The sequence below is a fragment of the Passer montanus genome, unplaced genomic scaffold (genome assembly GCF_014805655.1).
Source record: "Passer montanus isolate IOZ18808 unplaced genomic scaffold, ASM1480565v1 scaffold8, whole genome shotgun sequence".
Taxonomy (NCBI): Eukaryota; Metazoa; Chordata; class Aves; order Passeriformes; family Passeridae; genus Passer; species Passer montanus.
Genome location: NW_024373256.1, coordinates 8,372,313 through 8,395,745, shown reverse-complemented (window position 1 = coordinate 8,395,745; position 23,433 = coordinate 8,372,313). Strand labels below are relative to the sequence as shown.

The 23,433-nt window shown below is 42.0% G+C and overlaps 1 protein-coding gene across 2 annotated transcripts in view; it reads left to right on the top strand.

Moving 5' to 3' along the window:
• The window catches only part of XYLT1 (xylosyltransferase 1), a 175,479-nt gene that overhangs the window by 73,407 nt on the left and 78,639 nt on the right, over positions 1-23,433 (top strand). For both annotated transcript variants that reach the window (XM_039732332.1, XM_039732331.1), the window contains one exon: positions 11,373-11,898. In XM_039732332.1, the coding sequence (XP_039588266.1) occupies positions 11,373-11,898 (526 nt within the window). The remainder of the gene's footprint in view (positions 1-11,372; positions 11,899-23,433) is intronic.

Genomic DNA, 23,433 nt, shown 5'->3' with positions numbered 1-23,433 from the left:
GGGCCAAAGCTTGCAGAGTGACAGTCCTTGATCTGCCCCCATCGCTAAAGAGACACAGTGTGTGTCTGTCTCCCCTTGGCATTGCTTCATGTGGATAGATCCATCCTTACAAACCATGCATTAGAAGCTGTTAGCTTCAAATCTGTAATACCAACAGTTCCCTTAGGCTGATTCCTGGCAGTGCCCTCATCTCTGCAGTTTATGCATCCTACGCGAGATTTTAGGTAGAGATTTTCTTCCTTTCAAACCCATGCAAATATCACTCTGCTGAAGCGTTATTATTATGTTGGTGAACATGTAGCATTATAATTGTCAGGTGTCACTTTGATATTTGGAATGGTTGGCATAGTAAAATTACTAATGAGAAATACATGTTTTGAAAGATATACATAGCATGATGTGTGAGCTATCATTGTGCTGTCTCTGCAAATGAAACTGTGTTCCAGCAATCAGAAAATTCTCAAAACAGTTTCTTTCTAAAGAATTACAGTGCACTACAGTAGTAGTATGTGCACTAAGGTTGCTGTAGTTTATTAAATATGCTTGTAAAATAGAACTCTCTAGTGTATAAAAGACTAAATCCTGTCCTACACACCAGGTTTGAGATATAAAAACAGAGACTGAATTTTCTCGTTTGTTGCATGAGAGAAAGTGACATCACTGACACCTTGTCCCTGGAACTGAAACGTGTCTTTGCCTCTCACCCTATCACAGTGCTTGGTGAGAGTTGATGAGTGCTGCAAAATCAAGAAAAAAATCCAAAGAGCAACTGTATAGAAAGCCAAAAGTAATAATCTCATCCTGCAATCATCCTTCCACTGCCCATTTAATTCCAATTAAGTGGAAATAAGGCCGCTGTTGAGTGTCACCACTGTTCTATTCCCTCACAGCATGTTTTGGACTAGTGCTGGTGTTACAGAAGACAACTTAGCAAAATCTCTCATAAATCTGATAAAATTCACACAATATCTATTTATAGATGCAAATTTAAAGTTTCCAGCCTACTTTACATTGTTTTTTGGTTTAGAATAGTAAGGTAAGAAGAAGACACAAGCAAGAATTTCTAGATAGACATTTTTAGATAGAAGTAATTTTTCATCACTGTTTCTCTGCCTTCCTTTTTTTTATGCTCTAACATAATGATATTCATTATAACAATGGAGTATATTGTGATTTGATTTTTCTGTGTGGCGTAGTCTATGAGCAGTGACTAAGTTGACATTATGCTGTGCTGCCCATCTGGTTTTGTCAGCTGAGGATGTGGATATGCTGGGATATAATCACTTTGTGGAGGGAGTCCTTGTTTCTGACAGAATTGTAAGGGTGGAGTTATGGAAATATGACCATTGTTAACTGCAGTGTAATTGTAAATAACTGTTTTGATAGCACTGCTTACAGCATGAGAGGAAAGCTGCTCTGTGGCTAAAGAAGGTTGGGCACTATGCAATCTGGTGTTTGGCTCAAGTGTAGTCAGTGTGTTTAGTACAGTACAGAAAAAGGGTTTGGTCTCCAAAATGAGTATCTATTCAAGAAAGGCAAGAGGGCAGTTTCCTAGAAAACTTTTTGATGTCTTTTCCTGATGCATCTGTGCTTCATGATCTTTGCTGGAGCCAATAAAATTACAAGTTTTTGAACTTAAGTTTCATCGTTTTTGGTGTCGGAAATTCTTATTTTGCTCTATCTTTTAACCCCAGAACTCTGCCATCTTTCATCATGTTGTTAAAACTGTTCATGTGTATAGCTCTGAATGAATTTGCAAGAACTGAGAATGCAGTACCACACAGACCACCCCTGCTGAGGCCAGTCCCAGGCTGAACTCTCAGGAAGGCTGAACTGCTGACGGGGTAGCTAAGGAGGTAGGTGGCAGAGCCCACAGTAATCCTCTGGCTTTTGCAGTTTTTATGAATGTAACTACTGGTCCTGCCGAAGAACTTTCTGTGAAGGTACAAACCAGTATCTAGCACATGCACAAATCCAGCAGCAGGTAACTGCTGCTCATCTGCAGTCCCCCTGCAGTAATCACCTGGGTGGAAGTGTTAATATTTCAATCTCACCCAAAACAGAGGAAACATGGAAGCCTTTCATTTCTCTGTGCTTGGCTCAAAGACTCCTTGTGGTGCTGGTGAAAAAAGATTTGAATTAATCTATTTCTTTTAGTGTTGCTCATTTTAATAGGCTTTGCTCTTCATGCTTGTTGTATTGTAATTCTGATTTAACAGCATTTATCAGTAGAAGATCACTGCAGGGCCTTTAATGATTATAGTTGTTCAAGCTGATAGTCTGAGACTATTAAATAAGGTCCAATTACTTCCCATTTATTTGTGTTGTTTTTTTTCCCTCCAAGTAACAAAATGTAATCCTGAAGTTCATTATTATGCTTTGTATTATATTCATCTAAATAGATTTTCTACCTAATTAAAGCTGAATACGTTTGTGCTAAACTGACTGTATTTTACAAGGATGTTTTCATTTGTGTGAGAGGGTGTCTCTGGTTTCTACCATCCATATTCTGATTATGTTTAATTTCTACAGCTGCCAGAGATCTATTGTTTGTCTCAGCAATCCACTCTGGGCTGCTCAACATTGTTTAGATTGGAGTTAGAATAGGCATCCTCATGAATTTAGTTGGAATCTAGTTAATAACAAGTCACCAGGAAGCAATTTCACGTGTTTACTACTGCTCTGAAAGATATAAAATCTGTATTGGCTGAATTCTGGATGAAAGAAATGGAGATGAAAGCTGAGGAATTCAGTTCAGATTAACAGTGTTATTTTTTGTGGGTTAGGTCATTGGGAGGGGAAGGTAAAAAAATAGAAATTAAAGTTTGGCTGGTAATGGGTATTCAGTGTGGTTATCATGGCCATAGTTTAAACATGGAAATGACTGAGCTTTAGCCCTGTTCTCACTTTGTGTTATTTATTTACATACTGTCTCTTTGGGGAACCTTTGTCAAATAATGAAGCAGTACAATTTGGTGAGGAATAAAAACAAAGAACATCTCACATTTTCCTTTTAGTATCAGAATAGCCAACAGGAAAAAAACATCATGTAGATTTATCAGTTCTTGACCTCACCTGCTGAACTCCTGTTAAGAAGTTTTGTGGCATTAATTAGTGTTTGCTGCTGCTCAGTCTTCTCAACTGAGGGTTCTGTTCAAGGATCACAAAGTATAGACATTCTTATAAAAAGTCACTTAAATACTTTTCCTTGAAAGAAACTGAATTCCTTGTAAGCTCCTTCATGTTTGAACTCTTTGCTGTAAGATCCAGCTTCTCTAGGGGAGAAGCTATAGGAAAATAAACCTCCAGGGTTTTCCTGAGCTTTCTCAGGAGCTGCATTTTGCACTGTCAGGCCAGTCCTCCTTCATGGATTTCCTGGTTTTGTGGTGAGTTCTGTTTAAAGATGTGGCTGTGCTGAAGTGGATGCAGGAGCTCAGTAACCCTGGTTAATGTTGCAGGACAGATGCTCAGCTGAGCAGTCTTTTGAGGGCTTGTTTGCCTGGGAGCTGAGCAATGTCTTTATCATGCAGGGGTTGGGTTCCACTGCCCACACCCAGGCAGAGCTAAAGCTGCTGCAAAGCAGAGGTGGGAACTACTAAAATGTGTGTGTACACAGACAGAAATCCTGCCCCAGCTCAGGGTTGTCACTGCCCCAGCCCAGGGAGTGTTGCTGTTCCTGGTGGTGGATCCCAGGGAGGGACCCTTGCCAAAGGCAGGGCTTGTGCCTGAATCTGGAATCCTGATGGGGTTCAGTGTCATTTGAAAGAGAGCAAAGTGTGTAAAGTGGGGGAAGTTACTGGTTATAAATCAAGTTCTGTTACAGATTGAATACATTTAATACATTTTGACTGGTCTGTGCTGTCAAAGTGCAAACTTCCCTGAGAAGCTTAAATTTGCAGAAAACAAAGTGGTCAATTTTGGAAGGACCATGGATGTGTGCTTTCACAGCTCCCTCTAGCAGTATTCCAAACTTTTTAATAACCAGAACATCTGAAATTACTGTTGATATAATTATGGCTTTTTGTACAGTTACTGTGCTAAGCTGGAACAAATGTGAAGATCTGTTTGGTCTCTTGAGGGATGCAATATTATTTTACTCCCTAAACTAAATCACTCTGAAAGTAAGTCACATGTTAGCAAAAACCAGAAAAACTATTTTGAGGAAAGCAGCCAAAGTTTTGAAGCTGTTTTCGTTCGATTTCAAACCAGAGCATCTCCCCTTAGTGTATGTATGTAAAAAGGGATAAAAGCAACTTCTATTAATGATGTTTTATGATGTTTCTCATGTTTTGGATCACGCTGCTGAAATTGGTGCTAAGGAAAAATTAAAAAGGAAGGCAACAGTTTTGGAAAGGAAGGGAAAAATAGTCCTCCAAACAATCACTTACGAGTGCAGATGTTCCACTGAGGGGTCCCCTGTGCACTTTGTGGTGGTCCATCTGTTTGCATTTTGAAATGACAAGTGTTGCAATAGTTTCGGGTTGGCTGTGCCTGTATCTGTTAGAGCTGAACCTGAAGGACTCCTGCTTTTTCAAGTATCAGAATCCCCCTTTTAACCCAAATTATTGCTTTGTCTCATTTTCCTTTTACATATCAGAAAGCAGTGTTTGAAGCAATTCTATCTTTCATCATTGCCAGCTTGCAAGTCAATAAATCTATTTTCACCTTTTGCATCTCCCTCTCTAATGAAAGGCATAAAGTAATGTAATATATTTCTCACAAAATGTTTCTCCTAAGTCTTCAGCCACTGACAATTAAAGTACAATGTACTTATTACAGCAAAACAGCAAAACATATGGAAAAATATAACTGCATTAACATCTGCTGCCTTTCCTCCATCTGCTGTCTTTGGCCTCGCTTTTGTTCGAACCTGCCAAAAGTACTCATTTTCCAAGGGTCTCATGGCACATCAACCACATCTTCAATTAAAGTTCCCAATTTCTTGTTTGTTTTGATGGCACAGTGGGATGTCTGCTCTGCATCCATGTGGCTGCATAAGGACTTCAAGCAGAGCAGAGGTGGTTTCACAGTGGTGTGGTTTCACAGTCTGAAAGATGTGAGTGTGGTAGGACAGGAGACAATGGGGTGGCCACAGCGTAAAATTTGTACTTCTGGATGCAAAAGGTTTTTATTTCAGCTAAGAAACAGCCCACAAATGCACAAATATATGAGCAGAAGAAAAAAGGATTTAATTGTAGAGATGCCATCCTCTTACTCCTTTGGCAATTGGAAGGTCTCTTTATTGAAGTAATTAACAAGCACTACCAACTAATATGTCACAGCTGTCATTAATATTGAGTAGAAACTTGTTTTAATTATCTTTTCATAGTTCTTTTTAAATTCTTCTCAGTCACAGGACAGGTAAAATAGATGGTCCTGTGAAAGCTGACCAGGTCTCTGAGGCTTTGACATGTGATGCAGATTTTGAAGCTGTTCCCCACCTCTGGGAGCTGTGAGCTTGTTGGATGCTGAACAGCTCAGCCCAGCAAAGCAGCAAGTGCCTGCACCAGCTCTGGGACCTCAGCTGTGTGTGATCCTGCATGACTGCCCAGGCATTGTATATTTTCACAGGAGGTCAATAATTGGGTGCTTTACTATGTGAAAGGAGGCAAAATATGTAGTTTTTTACAGTACAAGTGTTAGATTTATAGCTGCTCCTCAAGGCCAGCATGTGCAGTACTTTGTATATAGAGGAAGACCTGTGTGTTTTATTGTTGCTCTGTGTGTGCATGTGCATATTTCTGGTTTGTTTTGCTGTGTCTTTGAGGTACCAAGCTTTGCCAGAGGAAGAATATGAGAATATGTTCTCAGTACAAAGAAACAGCAAATCCGTGCTGGGGAGAAAATGAGTTGTCAGATAAACTGTAACTGTGAACATTTGCCATTCAGGGCTTGGTTGCACATGGTCCATCCATCTGTATAGTATTTATAGGACTTTGTTGATAAAGAAATTGTACAGTGAATTCTTTTCCTAAGAAGGGAGCATTTTCTTACTGTCAGGAGGAAGTGCTCTGCACAATGCAATGAACACCTCTGGCAGATAAATGCAAGCTCCTATTGTGTGACTTGTGAGCTGGGTAGGGTTTTCTTTTAGGTTCCCTACAAAGCCTGTGGAGAAGGAGCCTTCCAGCAGCTCTGTGCCTCTGCAGGTGTGTGGCAGGGGATGCTGGAGCAGTGCCTGCCTGCACAGTGTGGGCTCTTCCCTTGGCTTTGGTGCCTGGAGCTGGATCCCTCAGCCACTGTCTGTGTGCCCGTGTGTCTGCAGAGCTGGCACACCCCTGTCTGCTGATATTTGGGTCTCTGCTGATTTAAATGCACGTTAGGTTCTTTCTCTGAAAGCAGATTTGAAATTGGTCTAGTGCTGGCTTTTTGTGTATTGCAAAAATTACCAGTCCTATTGCCTAATCCAGGCTGTTGGCAGAGGAACTCCTTCCAGAGGCAGTGGGACACTCTGTGAGCTGTACCTAATGGCTTTGCAGTGTGTTCTGATCCTGCAGTGGGATGCCCCACTGAAAAGGGGCTGGCTTGTTGGAGGTTTCCTATGCCCACTATTGGAGCCACGGTCTTTAACCTCCTGCCTTTAGTATGCAGGACACAGAAATGTACCTGTAAGAGTACAGGAGAATTTGTGACCTGGGTAGACCCAAATGCATGTTTCTGCTTGAACATGCTTAGCTTGGATGCAAATATAGCTGACAGATGTGTCTTGCAAATATAGGCAAGCAAAACATGAAGAGAGGCAGTCTGCAGGTGTGTAAATTTACCTGGGGTCTGGCTGAACTGGTGTGGGTTGTACTTGCAAAAGCCTCTGAGGGTGTTAACAGGCTGTCATTAAAATCCATTTGTCATTACAGACAGCTGGGAAGTTCCTCCAAATTCTCTGTATTTGTGCTAGGTGCAGAGAGCAGCAGCAGCTGTTGCTGGGTCTGTAGTAGGTGACAGCAGCAATTTATTCCATGGTTTCCTCAGTAGATTGCAAAGTCTCTGCAGAAACCCAGGCTTTCCCTTCTGAGATAGATGGAACTTTGAATTCAATCAAGCTCAGAGTACCTAAGCCCCAGACCCTCAATCACTGCAGATGAAGTGGCTAATACACCAAAGAGCACACATCGTGTCTGACAGACTTTAGTAAAAGACACCAGAGGTGGAGTTTGGACAATTAAAATCTGTGTGTTCAACAGGGAGGGGGATTTGGGGCAGCATTCAAATTCTCACATTACATAAAATGGCTCTGAGCTTAAAATGTTATTTTTGCATTAATATTATAATACTATTTTTAACATCAATGGCAATCAGTATGCAATTGGCAGTGATCTCATGCACACTCCTGGGTACAGACTGTTCTTTCCCAGTTTCGGAGTATTTGCTTGTTATTCCTGAACTGCATGCTCAGAAGAGGCCCCACAGTCATTAAAACCTCCCTGCCAGGGCTCTTGCCATTGAGCACTCAGCAGTTAACCTCTCCTTGTGTCTTCTGAGAACCAGATAGAGTTAGGACAGAACATTTCTGCTTGTGGCAGTCCTTCTCTTAGGCCTGTGTTCTGTGGTAGACATCCACAGTGTCACACTTCATCTTGGAAATAAGGTGCTGCACTGTAAAAATAAAGTATTGCAAAGTCTCCAGAGGTTTCTTTATAGCATCTTCCAGTGCCTGAAACACTACAAGAGAGCTGGAGAGGGACTTTGAGCAAGGGCATGGAGTGATTGGACGAGGGGATGGCTTTACAGAGCTTAGGACTGCAGGAAAGGCACAGGTGAAATATGTGCTCTTGAGTAGCATGTGTTGTGTGTGACACCTGTAATAAATTTAATAAGGTAGCCTCTGAAATGAGTTGATTTTGGATATAGCCTTTTCTGGTCTATGCCTGCAGGGAATTGCTCTATTGCAAAGACCAAAATGGTGCTTTCAATAGCAGTGTTGGGTGTTGTTTGGAAAACACTGCTTTCATCTTTGGCTGTGGACACATACAGGCTCTATTAATGGGCTAATGCTTCTCATTTGGTCCTGGTATAGCCTTCCATTTTTTCAGTGATTTGCAAGCACAGAGATAAGGAGGTGCTGCTAACAAATAGCTTGATAAAAGTTGAAATAAATGATGGGACATACATCAACCTGTTGATGTATGTCCCATGGTACTGTCAGAACTGGGATTGCCTGGTTTCAAGATCATCTCTCTGTGACATGACTCTGCCCTGTCTTGAATGTCTTAGACATCCATGACAAATAAAATCTGCAATTAATCCAGCACTGTAAAAATAAAGTATTGCAGAGCAAGTAAAACCCATCTTTGTGTAGCCAGCTGAACACCTGATGTGCTGCTTTTTGCTTGTAGCCCTGAACTTCACAAATGAGCACAACTTTCTGTCAGCAGCTGCTCTGTTCTAAGCTGGGAGTGCTGAGTTTCATTTCCTCTGCACTGCAAACATTCTGCTCTCACGTGTGCAGCCTATCTTGAAATCACTGTGCTGTAAAAATCATGCTTGGCTTTGGTGAAAGCAATCAAGAGAGAAATGCAGATCAAAGGTGGGTGGAGATTTCAGGGTTTGTGGCATTGAACACTTGCACCAACAGGTGTGAGATTGCACGAGGCTGGATTTGACTTTCCAGCTGGGCTATTTGTTACATGTTTTATGTTTCAATGTTATCTGTAGCTCTTGGTTTTACACTTGTTGTACAGACCCTGCCTTATTTTCAGTCCCTGCTCCTCTCAAAGAGATGTCCCTGCAGACACTGGGTGTGTCACACCTGTGTGGTGGGAGTTTTTGTGGTGTTCACTGTCCCTGCAGGCAGGGAAGAGCTGTGGCCCAGCTTCATTTTGTGTCTGCCTTGGAAGCATTTAGAATTCATTTGTTTATTTCAGATTCCAGCATGCAGACTTGGAGAAACATTTCCCAGAGGGGGCAAAGCACTTGAAAGAGGAAAATAGTTTAAAGAGGTGAACCGTACACCAATAAATCTGCTGTTTGCTTTGCCTTTTCTCCTGAGGTTTCAGCCCAGCCCTGTGCTCTGTCCCATGATGGGATCACTGCTGCAGTGCCCAGAGCTGCAGCCCCAGGGAGCTGCACGGCTTGGCCAGCACTCCTGCTGCAGGGCTGGCAAAAGGGAGCAAAGATTCCCATTGAAACATTGCCTAAGTGTAGTGTCAGATGCTGTGTGAAACAAGAACGTGCCCACACCTCATGTTTTGGCACTTTGGCATGCTGCAGAGGGGTTTGGAAGGAGCAGGAGGGCAGAGTGTGGGCAGGGCTCTGCACTCCCCAGGACACGGGAGGTGTGTGCCTTTGCTCTGGTGCAGGCCAGGGTCTCCTTTGTGGGTAATAAGAGCTACTGTGAAGAACCAATAGCAAATCTCCTCCCCCTTCATTTCCTTTTTATCAAAATGCATTTGCTTTACAGATTAGGATTGATTATTTTTTTAATTTGAAGATGAAAATCATTTAGTAAGAGTCAGCCTGTGAGAGAGAATGTTGCCAAGATACGTGGAAATATCCTGTTGTGGCATTGCCTTGGAGACCTTAGAAAAGGTTTTTTGAAGAAGACAGAGTTGTTTTTTTCCTTTGAAGATACAGGACAAGTGGTGGGAGCTGGGCTCTGAAAGTAATTTCTTTATTTTAGTTTGGTCATTCCTGGGAATGAAGGCTGCTTTGAAACTATGACCTTATGGCTCTCTACAGCTCCCTGAGTGGAGGCTGCAGCCAGGTCAGGGTTGGTCCTGTCTCCCAGGTGACGTGGCAGGACAAGAGGAAGTGACCTCAAGTTGTGCCAGGGAAGCTTTAGATTGAATTTTAGGAAAAATTTATTCATGGTAAGTGTTGTCAGGCACTGGAACAGGCTGCCCATTGAAGGGGTGGGGTCACCATCCCTGGAGGGATTTAAAAGCTGTCTAGATGTGGCACTAGAAGACATGTGGTGGACTTGGGTGCTGGATTAATGGCTGGGCTTCATGATCCTGAAAGTCTTCTTCTATTTAAATGAACCTGTGTTTCTGTATAAATGCTATTCTTTTCCTTAAAGTAAGTCTGAGAAAATAAATTGATTTTGTGCTTTCACTTAAACTTTAGAATTATTTTTTTTAAATATTTCTCCCCAAGCTAGAAGTATCTTGTTTGTTTGAAAAATATTTGGATTTTGCCTTGTGAGTTGTTGTCTGGTGTTGGGGTGTTTTTTTACACTCCTTTGCATTCATCTGTGTCTGACATTTTCATGGAGAGAGAATTACTTTATTCACTCACTAAACAACTTCTTCTAATGAATAAACTATTCAAACATTTCCCATTGCTGAGCTTCAGAGGTCAAACTCATACTGACTTCCTGCATGGCCTGGGATAAGTCATTATCTCTCCTTTCTCTGCAAACCCTGACTGTTAAATAGTTCCTCCCAAAAGAGGTGTGAGAAACAATTAGCTCATGCTGATAAAATGTTTTGAATATGAAATGTGGTTGATAGCTGCTAAAAGATGCTCCCATCAGTCATCATTAGTGATGCTGTCATTTCCTCGTCTCTGATTTTTGGTTATGTGTTCTACAAGTGGAAAGGAAACAGGACAGACTCAAAAAGTCTATCAATATTTTTACTCCTATCTTTAGATGTTTTAATAACCATTCATCACTGATTTTATCTGCTACTGTTCACTTTTGCAGACAGAGATATTTCCATGTCCACAGATCTAAAAACTGTGTCCCCCCCAAGTTTCCACAGCTGGAGCAAAGGCAGCTCAGCCTCACTCATCCCTGATGCAGACAAATATTTTATATGGTCTATTCCTTTTGCTTTATATGGTAGATTTTGAATGTTGCAAAGTTATGGGCTGTGTATTGATCTAAGAGCATCAAGAGAAGGAACATGATGGATAAGAGCTGACACCTGAGCCTGACTCTGACCTTCGGGATTTGTTTTGTGGCAAAGTTACTTCACTGAAAGAAAGCTCAGGCTGTAGTCATGTGGTGGTTTTTGCAGAGTGACGAGGCAGTTCTGGGATACCAAACTGTGATGGTTAATCACAGGGAGTGAAGGAAAGCACTGAAGGACCTGCTTTTGCTCCTTTGAAACCTGTGTCTGTTTTCTCATGGATATTTAATGGTGTCAGGGTGAAGTATCTGGTTAATCACTGCTCACAAACCTGTGTAAAACCTCCCTGCTCCATCTGAGATAGGGCTTGGGCTCTGGCCCAGTGAAGAAGGGAAGCCAGTGCAGGTGACTTGGGCACCCCAGAGGCCTCTCAGCTTCGGTCTGCTGCAAACCCCAACACAGTGGTGTTTTTCTACACTATGTTGGATTGTAATTGATCTGTGTTTTCATGTCAGAAATGCTTGTCATGCATGGGATGTGTCTGTTTAATAAGATGAGTGTAATTTCTCTCCCCATTTATAGGATGGCTATTTTTCCCACCGACCGAAAGAGAAAATGCGAACAGACAGCAATAATGAAAATTCGGTCCCCAAGGACTTTGAAACTATTGATAACAGTAACTTTGCTCCCAGGACTCAGAGACAAAAACACCAGTCTGAGCTGGTGAAAAAACCCCTTAGCAAACAAAAGGAGCACTTGAGAAAGAAACTGGAAGAGGATAAGATGAAGGAGAACTTGCTGCTGGGGAAGAACTCCAACGAGGTGGTGCAGTTCAGTGATCACCTGGGAAAAAACAGCAGCAGCAGCAACAACCTGAAGGAGATTGACAGGTTTCCCACAGAGCATCTTTTAAAAAAGCTTGAGATCAGCTCCCCTGAACTGAAATACGACCAACCACCCAAGTGTGAGGTGACGGGCAAGGAGGCAATCTCGGCCATGTCCCGCGCCAAGTCCCCGCAGTGTCGCCAGGAGATCGCGGACGTTTACTGCCAGCACAAGCTTGGGAAGCTGATGCCGGAGCAGGTGACACGCTTCTGTGCCCTGGAGGGTAAGTTGGGAGATGGAGAAGTAAAACACTGTCTTGGGGGAAGCATTCTGTGTAATTGGAATGGCCTTCTGATGACAGAAATGGCTTTATTGCAGGAATGTGTAATGGACTTGGCCCATGAAAACAAGGGAGGCTTTGAATTCCCTTTGAACAAGGGAATAGTGTGGATGTCACAAGATCCCTGGTGGATTCCTGTAGAATTCACTTTCACCAGATTTTTATTGCACAATGTGATCTAAGTATTCAGCTGCTACTCCTGTTTCTTTTAGTTCTTAATCTACAGACACAGAGAAGAATGGTCAAAATCCTGCCATGCTGTGCAGGAGTTGTGTGCTTTTTGGTAATCAGAGAACAGCCATTCAGTGAAACAGTGAATTTTGGAGCTTTATGCTAACCAGTACATGAGTGGCATTGCTGTTATGACCATTTTTCTGTCACAGTGGAGTCCTAAGCATTTTGATAACCCAGGTAATTATCAGAAGTATATAAAAAAAAATAATTCCAAAAGCACAGGGAAAAATCCAATTTTGGGGCTGACTTCTATTTTTAATGTTCTTGAATCAGCAAAAGTTATTTTCAAAATCACTGCTGGAAAGTATGCTACCTCTGCTGGCCTAAGCCAAGCTTTGATTGTTGCTTTGGTTTCTCCATGCCCTCAGATCACGAGTTACCTCTCAGCTTGCTATCAGTTTGCATGTCTGAGCTGACCTTTTTCCCTTTACAAAAAGTGCTTCATGTGCCACTGTTCATCCAGCTATAAGATCTCCATAGAGTAAAATGCCTTTTAAAAAAACAGCACTGAGCAGTTGATCAAAGTGGGTATTGATCAAGGAGCACATTACCCACAGCAGCATTTGTTTAAACAACAGTCCAGAGTCCCAACCCAGTAACTGGCCATGCACAGAAGGATGTGCCATGGCTTTGTCCAAGCTGAAAGTGCAGAGAGGATTTATAAACTAGAGAACAGGTCTTGCTTTGAGACTGTAGAATAGACATGGGCATCCATGGAAACCAGGGGATACTTAGTTCCTTTCACTGGGAACATCCTCTAATGGCTTGTTTACTGCACCATCACAAAGCTGTGGTTACTGCAGGATGATTTCAGTGTGGTAGAGAGAAGGATAGCATTGCTGTTACAGAGATTATGAGGTTAAATTCCCTGTACAGACAGGGAAAAAGAGGAGATGCCCCAGAGAATGTATCCAAAAAAAGCACATCTGCCTGTAACAAGATTCTCAGGCTTTTAATTTAGATGGTGCATCTTACCAGGACGAATGGTCTGAGCACCCCCATTCCCCACCCCAGTGCATCTGTGACTGTTTTGTTTTTGTTTTTTGCTACATCTCTTTTGGTGTTTTTTCTCCCTTTCTTATCATGGTAATACTCCAAATTGTTAAGCTGGGTGGGCAGATACTGGAGACAATAAATGGAGCAGGCAGAAGACATGATGTTCAAAGAAGGGAAGAGGGACAGTAAAGGCAGCACAAGTTGAAGGGAAGACAAGAGAACAGTAGAGAGTTAAAAATGGGGCAAAAGCAGATATCAGGAACAGGATGAACATCAGTGAGTACCCCTGGGCACCTCTGAGGTGCCACTGGTGGAACCCACTGTGATGTCCTTACTATTCCTTCCCTTGTCTTCCCCCTTCTTCCCCAAGGGCAGGGCAGTCAGCTGTGGTCTGTGAGAAAGCTGAGGGAGGCCAGCACCTTGCCAACACTGCCCTACACTTTTGGGATCAAGAAGATGTTCTAAGTAATGGGACCAATGCTATAAATCTTGTGTAGGTAAATGTATCCCATATACAAATATGCAAGTGGTATCCTGGCCAGAGCTGGAAGGTGTATTGCCATTAGTGTGGGCAGACACTGCAACTGTGCAATTCTGCACACAACTGTGGCTCCGTGTCTGCTTGTAATCTGTCTCCAGGGGTGCAGGGTGACTTTCCAGAAGTTTTAAACAACTGCCATCCTTAAAAACAGGTTTCTCAAGAAAGATTTACTGTGTCTTTTCTAAATACAGGATTTATCTCTTATGACCTGTAGTCAGGATAATAGTGTGGTCTTAGAACCAAGAACAGTGTCACATTTTACACTTGAAGCCTTTCAGCATATATGTACATAGCACGTTGGTATAAATGCTTCCATTGTAATGTCAGAGTAAAATTCTCAGGAAAACTGGGAGCTGCAAGTATGTCTAGAGAAATGATGAAAATGTCCAAATGTGATTAATTTAGGAAAAACTCATGTGGTATGGATATATACTGCATTAAAAAAAAATAGGTGTAAAAAGGTTGTGTCTAAATTTTTTAGCTGAGCTAGAGTTTCATTTAGTTTTTTATTTGAAGTGGTGACACTTGTTTAAAAAGAATAATTGAGAGAGATGTTAGCCTATCCAGATGGATATATGTGGAAAATGTTGACTTTTCTTTGCCTCAAGGTTATTTCCTCCTGCCTATGCTGACAGCTGAAGTTAACCACTTCAGCTGCCAGATCTCCTTGGCAGAAAGTCTGGACATCCTGTGTTCTATACAAGATTGCTTTAGAGCAGATTTGGGAGCTTTGCTGTGCAGCAGTGGTAGAGCAGCAGCATATGGAATGGACACGAGCTGCTAATGCAGGAAGCACCACTGCACAAGAAGATTGGGTCACCAAACCTACAGAGGATATCCAGACCTTGAAGTAATTTCCCAAATGTTTGAATACAGAACTGTCAAGACAGACATGGGGGAACCCCAAAACTGAAAGCACCCAGTGCCTACTGGAAGGCCTTGTATGTATAGAATTTGGTAGATGCCTTGAAATTTATATGCCTGTTAAAGATCCATTGTCTGAGTTTCAGTGTGTTGTGGTCCCATATCACTCCTCCCATACTGCTCTTCTTCACTCACAGAGTGACTCCATCCCTCATGAAAGGTGACTTTGTCAACTCTCTTGGTCTTTGAAAGGAATTGAGCTTGATTACAGGAGAGTTTGAGAAGTACTGGACGTCAGTTTTTGGGGATGTAAGACACCCCATTGGTAGGACTGCTGGTAGAGGGAGATGTGGGTAGAGGCACTTCATGTTTTAAAAAAGCAATCTGGTGTTTTTCAGCAGCAGTCAGACATCTGGGGTCTGAGTCTGTGTGTTCAGCATGTGAGTGTTGTTCCCATCAGTTTGGTTTGAACAAAGGTTTCCTGTCTGTTTTCAGCAAAACTGTGAAGTATAAATATTTATGCGCTGGAGCAGCACATTCATCCATTATCCCAACATATAAACGTGTTCCCAGTGCTGTGGTTTCCATTGAGATGTCATCCAGCGTTTAATCCCCTTGGATCTTGTCTCAGCTGATCAAAACCATGACGCTGCTAAGTGCAGCTATCAATCATGGGCAGGACTCCATCCAGCTGGATTGTCATAAATGTTAAGTGATACATTCACTTCAGTGGTTATCAACGAGAACAGGATCATACAGGCTGTTACTTTTTAAAGTGTTCTATTGTTTCCAAAGGCAACAGGCAAAGGAAGTTGATTATAAGGATCTTCAGTGATAAAAGGAAGGATTGTTAAAATCAAGAGCATGATGTCCCCTATCTGAGGTGCAGGTGTTATTTCCTGCAGTCCCTCTAAGGCCATTTCTGCCGGAGGCACCTTCACCAATCACCTGGCTTGCAGAGCAGGTGAGCTGGCATTTCCCTGCAAGCTGATCCTAAAACCACAGCACAAATGCTATGGCACAGGAGATTGGTGTCGAAGGCTTTAGGTGCAGCCTCACCCAGTCATGGCTGAGAGCAGGGCAAGGGGCAGCCTGCAAGTCCCTCTCCCTTGGCTCAGAAGGGAATGTTTGGCCTTTGTAGAAGTGTGTTTTGGGGAAAATGCATTCAGCAAATGTGAGACGGGAAGTGCAGGCTCAGCACAAGGTTAGATGAGGAAATAGTAAATCCAGTCCTGTGCAGGTCGAGAAGGTACCTGCAGACAACCTTTGGGGAGTTCCTTTTGTCTCAGGAGACATGGTACAGGGATCAGCAACCCGTGGACAATGTGGCAGATGTTTCCTTGCTGGGGCCATCTCTGGCCTCGTCCTGCACAGACACTGATTCTCCTGCTGGGACAGACTCCATTCTGCTCACCAAAGCTGTGGGTGCATGGGGACCAGCTGCCTCCCTTCTTTGTCCATCATCATGCATGGTCCTCCTCTTGTGCAGAGGTACTGGGAAGAAGCAGAAGTTTAAAGGAGAATTCTTGTCTCTAAAATACCCTTCACTCTGTACCTAGATAAAATCCCCTTGAACAAAGCACAATTGAGCTGCTCTGTGCCACGTTACCCCCCACAGATCCATTATTACTGTGGGCAGGAGCACAGTTCTGGAATGCCACTGTGACCCTGCCCCTGCCCAGCAGCAATGGGCAGCGCTGCAGCTGCAGTTACACAACTCCACATTTCAACATGATACTGAACTGGCGATTTCTGCTTCCTGTCCTCCTGAGGTGAAAAAAAGCCTAGCTCCAGTGGTTGGATTCAGTCCCTGAGTTCTCTGGTTTTCACTTCCATGTGGGTCATGGCAGTTTGCAGCTCTGCACCCCTTGCCTTGCAGGGTTGCTGGATGGACACAGAGCACAATTCCTGCTTGGTCACTGCCACCAGGTCAGGAGTCATCACAGGCACTGCCCCAGGTGGTATCTGCACCAGGCCTCCTCTGGGCCAGCCTCTCTCAGCTGCCATAGCCCCTGGGGAGACTCTGGCCTAATCCTTATCATTAATTACCCAATTAGCCTTATTCTTGGCCCAGATCTATGGCCCTAGATAAACCAAAGTACCTAGCAGAGTTTTTTGAGAAGTGTTTTCTAAGATGTAGTTCTAGCAAATGAGAAATCCCTAGGAAAGCAGAGAGCCTCAGTTGATCCTGATTTATTTCCCATGGGCATTTTCATTGTCTTTTCTTAGTTTTTAAATCAAACAGGTTTTCTGCTACCTTCATCCTTGTGGGGTAAACCCAACTTACAATAAAGGAAGAAAATAATCAAACTTCCCTCATTCCAAATAATTTATCAGCACTGAATGAGCTTTTTGCAGATCAGACTGCCTTCTCCCTGGTTACTTATTGATAATGTTCTGTTCTGGCACACTGAAGCAAGTGCTTTCAGCTTCTTAGAGGTTGCTGGGAAGAAAATTTTCCATTTTATTTTAGAAACACAACCTTTTTGATTTCAAACTGAGAGAAAAGGGCTCTGGAGCTCTGCTTACTGAACAACACACAGGTAGTAGCAATCTGAATGTCCATAATGTTTTTATCTGATGACTTCAAAGCACTCAGCAGAAAGAAGTGTGATTCACAGGAAGGGAGAGGAGAAGCCACAAGATGCCAAACACTTTTGGCGTGGAGCAGAGCTGTTCTTCAAGGCATGGAAATTTGAGCATCCTGTACAGAATTTTAAAAGAATGGGAGCTGTAATGAAGCAAATAGAGGATTTCATCTGCTCAATATGCATGTATGCACACAGTGACATCTAAATGTGTGGTTTGTTTAGCTTTTAACATTTTGGCAGTGCATTTTTGGACTCACTGGGTTTGATCTACAGATCATTGAACCCCAGATTTGTCTTTTTTTGCTGGTTTCAGGATTCCAAATGACATTGGCTGCCGCTGCTTTCCTGTGTGTTAATCTGTTAGTGTGACAGAATCACTGTGGTGAGCTATACACAGTTTAAGGAGCATGTAAGAGCCACTGCACATGCAGCCCAGACAGCATTTTAATTTGCTACACCACAGATGACTCTGGTTGCAGTAAATTTACTGTGAGTAGACTAATTGCAAAATAACCCTAATTGAGTAGTTATCAGCAAACAACATCCTGTGGAACAAAACTGCTTACAATTAATAGCATTTAAGCCATGCACTGGTATTCTGCAGAATGCTGAGATGTAATTACACCGTGTACAGAGATTGTGTTCTGTTCTGGAAACCATGTTTCCAGCACTGCTTTCATTATAAAGGGCCGTTTCAAGATTCAGTACTTGCATTTTAGGCTAAATGAGTTTATGAAATAAGTGATGTGTCTCTCCCCTTAACATGTGTGAAGCAGAACCAACTCTAATAAAACCAGTGAAGCTGTGGCACTGTCAGGAGAAAAATGAGTGGTGCTCCTGTCTGGTCACGTTTCTCCACGTTAGGCCTGTCTGATCACCTCTGGGTCTGGGGGCTGCAGAAAGTCCCCAAGAGCAGACTTGCAGAAATCATCTGGCACGTGTCATCTCAAGGAAATGCTGGGAGCAATACATGACACAAGGAGCTGGGGGGCAGAAGGGATGGAAAATTTATGGGCAGCAGTCCTAGTTCTCACCAAGGCTCTGTTTTGGAAAATGTTATCATTTTATGGAGCATTAAAGGGGGAGCGTGGGCAAGCGTGGGAGAGGATAATGGCTGAGTGTGTCCTTGCTGCTGCAAACCTCCTGGGAAGAGAGCGTGAGGGTAGCAGAAGCTCAGTGAATATTTTGATAAAGATTACTGTGTATGTACAGAGATGAAAGAAAAGTGCTTAAGTGATCGTTAATGCTTCCCAGTGATCCTGAAATGTGTGGACAGTGTTTGTGGGGAAAGTCTAATACAACTATGGCTAAAGAAAATTGTTCATATGAGGTATGAGCTGTGGGGAGTGGGGAGAAGAATCAGAAGGACCAAGAAACCCAACCCAAAACAAAACCACCAAACCCAACCTCCTCCTGAAAATGTGAGCCCTACTCTTTTTCATATGTAATGTCTTTCATATAAAATGCTTGTTGGACCTCTGGAGTGGACTCGTTATGATGATTTTAGTAGACAAACTCTGTAGAGGAGACATGGCATCTAATTATCTTAATTTTATTCAATTCTAAGCAAGCAGCTGTGTACGTTAGTACTGGACTGAGCTTCAGTTAAGCTTCAATGTTATTCTTTCCTAATTTGACATTGCCACCATAACAAAACTGTGTCAGGGTGTCAGTGTAACATACTAATTGTAAGCAGGCAACTTTTAGATTTACTTTTTGTTTTAAGCCTAAAATGCCACCAAGGACAAAGGAGCACAGATGCAGCTCTGTCTTTCTAAGCACTGCACTTCTCCAAGTACCATTACTTAGCAAATACTCAGTTTTCATGGGAAACTGCAGCTGATGAACTATTATTTTGAGAATGGGGGAATGTTATGTTTCATGAAATGCCATGCTAGCTGCAGCTCAGGCTGGCACAGTTCAGTTTGAAGCCAGTGGCACTGAGTGTATTACTTTTTAAATAATTGGGGGGGGAAGTATTAGCATTTAATTTCTTCCTCCTGAGCTATGGCGAAGAATTTTTCTGTTTTGTGGCTTCTTGAAACAATGCTTTGAATATCTACAGAGTTTGTTACAGTATTAAAAATGTAATTAAAGGGAATGCACCCTGTTTCAGGAAGGTTTTTAAAAGGGTACATTTCTTTGATGTATTTCGGGTGTCACTGAGCTTTATGAGATCACTGGTTTGTAATGGCTTCCCCTGGAAATGAGGAAGAGTTGTTTAAGAGATCTAACTCTGAATTAAAATGCCAGCAATCCAGGCAGGAAGCCAATCTTACAGGACATTATTGCCATTTTAAGATTCCAAACCATAATTTGTTTCTGTTGCAAATATTTCTTATGCAGAAGGTAGTTTTAAAACATCCATCTTTTTTCTCCGTGGGTAATCATGACTTCTTTAGAAAAACTGAATGACAAGAATCTGTAGCTGAGCAACCTTGAAAAAGATTTTGAAATTTCTCATTGTATATTTAGTCTTCCAAGTAAATGCTTGTCTTTTATAGTTTGAGAGCATGTTAGAAGTGAATAGCCCTGATTCACTGCTCACACTATTTTAATATCCAGCTACCTCACTGATTTATCACTTAGTAGTGTCAAATAAGTTACTCCTGATTGGCACCTTTGTAAGGAGGAACAGAGCACTCCCATCTCCCAGTCCCTACTGCTGTCACCAGCAGGCTCAGCTGAATGCACAGTGAAGTCTGAAGCATTTGACAGTTTTACTATAAAATAAGATATTGTTTTAAAGCCCTGGCCCTGCTGAAAGGCCCATGGCAGAAGTCCATCATTTTTCCTCTCTGGCTTTCTCACCAGCCCCCAGGGAGGCCAAAGAATTTTTCAATCCTTTCTTTTAGGGCTTGCTGCAAGCTGAATGGTCTCTATCAACTCTTGTGTTCAGTGCTCACCCATTTGTCCTTATCCACAGATGTTTCTGTAAAATTGTGGAAGTATTTAAGCCAAAGAGCAAAATTGTACTGCAGGAAAATCATTGTCTAGTAACTCAAACTCTGTGGTCTCTGGAAAATAATTTGAATAGCAATTGTATGTTCTTTCAAATTGTGAAAATTGTAGGATTTCTTCTGAGGGCCTGAATTTCTTGTTGCCTTTCAAAACAGAACCCTGTGCCTGAGAGCAGTGTCCAAACACTCCCTGAACTCTGTCAGCCTGGGACCCCTGACCACCTCCCTGGGAGCCTGGTACAGTGCCCAGCCACCCTCTGGGTGAAGAACCTTTTCCTAATACCCAACCTAAACCTCCCCCAATAGTCTGCAACAGTTGTAGGTCCTGTCAGAGAGCACCTCAAAAAGAGCTGTCAGTCAAAAGGATCTTTTTCTGCAAATCTCATTGGAAACCTCACTACTCAGCTGAAGTTCAGGGCAGCCCCTGGTGTAACTAGAATATAATGGTTTATATGATTCTCTTTGTTGCAAGGTGATTGTGTCTCTTTTGTGGAGACTCCTTGCCCATACTAATGGAAGTGTTTTGTTGAAGTCTTGATTAATTTCTGTAACTCATTACAAGTTGTAAGAGAAACACTTTGCTGGTGAGAATGCACCTTTGTTGGTGACTGGCTGTGAACAGCAGCTTAAGCAGTCTGGCTGCTTACTCACCTGTGGTTTTAATTGCAGATGGAGGGTTCCAGGCAGCCCTGGAATATTGCTGTGCAGTGGAGCATTGCAATCCCTGCTACTCTCAGGCTGAAAGCTCTGTGTGTGTTACTGCTGCATTATCGTGTGGAGCTCAGCTGTAGCATGACTAAACAGAACCATACATTTTCATGTTCTTCATCTATTTCTGGGCTGTGATTCATTCTGGGCAATTTAGTGAATAGTGGAGAGGAAAAGGGAAGTTCAAAAGAGAAATGTACTGCAATATATGTTTTACCCATTTGTACTTTCTCTTTTGCATGGGACTGAGGTGTAGGAGCTCTGGAAGAATTTCCCTGTGACTCTGAACAGGTTTGAGGATCTATCCCCAGGTCACACTCTCTATCTGAGACAGTCCCTTTCTATGGCCATTTATTCAAAAGCATGTGAGGAATATACCCCCTTACAGAAGGGAAAGCTGGACAGGAGAACCCAGCCTGGCTCATTTGGCCACCTTGTCAGAGAAACAAATGGCTAAGGAGAGGTGTGTTTGAGATAAATTGTGAGGAGAGCTACCAAGAGACATTGTGGAAAAAACTTCTGTGTAACACACACTGGACTTGCCAAGCCAGAGCAGAGGGAGGCTACACAGAGCTGATGTGGTTTTGTAAATAAATCTACAATTTTCTGCCAGGAGGTGATCACAAACCCAAGCTTCCTGTGAAGTGTTCAAAGCAAAGTGGGCTAGAGGTGTAACTGATGTAATGAAGTAGCTTTGCTGACCCCTCTTATGTGATGTCTTACTTCAGTAAATTTATTCTATAACCTTTATCAGTGAACCATAGAATGTCTCTATGCACCTCTATCACCAAAATTTTAAATTCACTGAGAAATAAACAAGACAATTTTGTTCTTATAGGAGCAAGCAAAGATAAATAGGTAGGGGTTCTTGTCTTACCAGTCTGTGGAATTTTATAGTCCAAAGCAAAGCCATCCAGCATCTGGGAATAAGAACAGCTGTAGGCAGTTCTGATTCTGAAAATGTTTTACCTTGCAGATCCCTGAAAAGCAAATGAGAAATTCACTTCTGACAGGCTCATGAGGAATATTACAAGGAAGCTTCAGACATCTCTGGTATTCTTAACCTGGTCATCAAAAAGGAAATCTTAGTGAGAAATCCTACTAGATTCAGCTCCATCATTTACAAGTGAAAAGGCTGCAGTTAGCACACAAGTTCACTCATTTTCATTTCTCTCAGTCATTTCTGGCCATTTGTAGGCATAATTTGCCAAACATGCAAACATTTGTGTTGTCATGGCATGTGCTTTACATTTGCAGCCTGCAAAATTTTAGGAAATAAATCAGGGATGTTAGGGGGCCCCTGATGTGCAAACTTGAAATCACTCAAAAATTTCTACTGAAATCCATTCAAGCAGAAGGATCACTTCAAGGAGAAGAAAAAGGAAAGATGCAATGTGGTTGCTCTAGAAGTCATTAAAGAGCTCTAAACTAAGGAGGGACAGCAGGAATATGCTCCATTACACCTTATCATGGGCCAACCAAATAAGCATTAATACAAGTCCTAGATTTAACACTGGGGAAACTTGGATTTTGTTCTTTGAGTGGCACAGGCTCGTTGGGACACCTCAGACAGCTCATGCCATGTTCAGCCCAGGTATTTAACTCCATGCAGAGGAAAAATGGGGGATGGTGATGTTCCTGTTAGTTTGGTATTTGTGTGGATTTTAAATCCTGTTTATCAAGACATTTTGAAATAATTTTGTTTAAAAATAACAAGTTGTTGTTTTTTTTTTTCTGAGTTCCCTAAAGGAGTTTGCTGAACAAAAGTATCTTTTGGGAGGAAAAAATTCTCTCTTTTCTCTCTTTTTCTGGTAGCTATCAGTATGTCTGATGTTTTTGTGCCAGACCAAATCTGTTCCCTTTGTTTCAGGGTGCTTAGGAAGGGAACTGTGGTTTTACTTATCATATATTTCAAAGCCTGCCTGGTGCTATATTAGTTTCCACAATAAATTTCCCAAGGTAAAGTGACAAACCAGTAATTTTTCATTATGAATCAGCTATCCATGAAAGATTGGATTTAGGTCAAAATTTATTACCCTATGAAACCGAAGCCAATATTTAACATAATGTCAGCTATCTTGATATTAGAGAGTTTTAATGGCTATGCAATTTGATTCAATGATGAAGTTATTTCAGTTGTGTAGTGTATGTCTGGGCAATTTGATATACAGAACCTTGAGATGAAAATTGGATAAACATGGAAAATGGTGATTGATTGGTGGAAGGTTGCAATAATGTCTGCCTTGATATACCTTTTATTGTTAAATTATTTATCTAATGCAATCTCCTACACTTTTAGTAGTCTTTAAGTTGGCATTAAATCGATGTTTAAGTCTTCACAGTCAGAAAGGCCTCATAACTCAAACTGATAAATATCTTCTAACACATCAGGAGGAATAATGATTCATCTTAATATATGGAAGTAAAAAAGGTGTTATTCTTTCTATTTTCTGTGAATCCCTGTCTTTATTCAGATAGTAGCTAAATCTAGTGAAAAGTGAATAGGAATGTGAGCTCCTTTTTGCCTGAAAGACAGTGATATTGTTGAAAACTAATGCTGGAATTTTATTCAAATAGTAGGAGG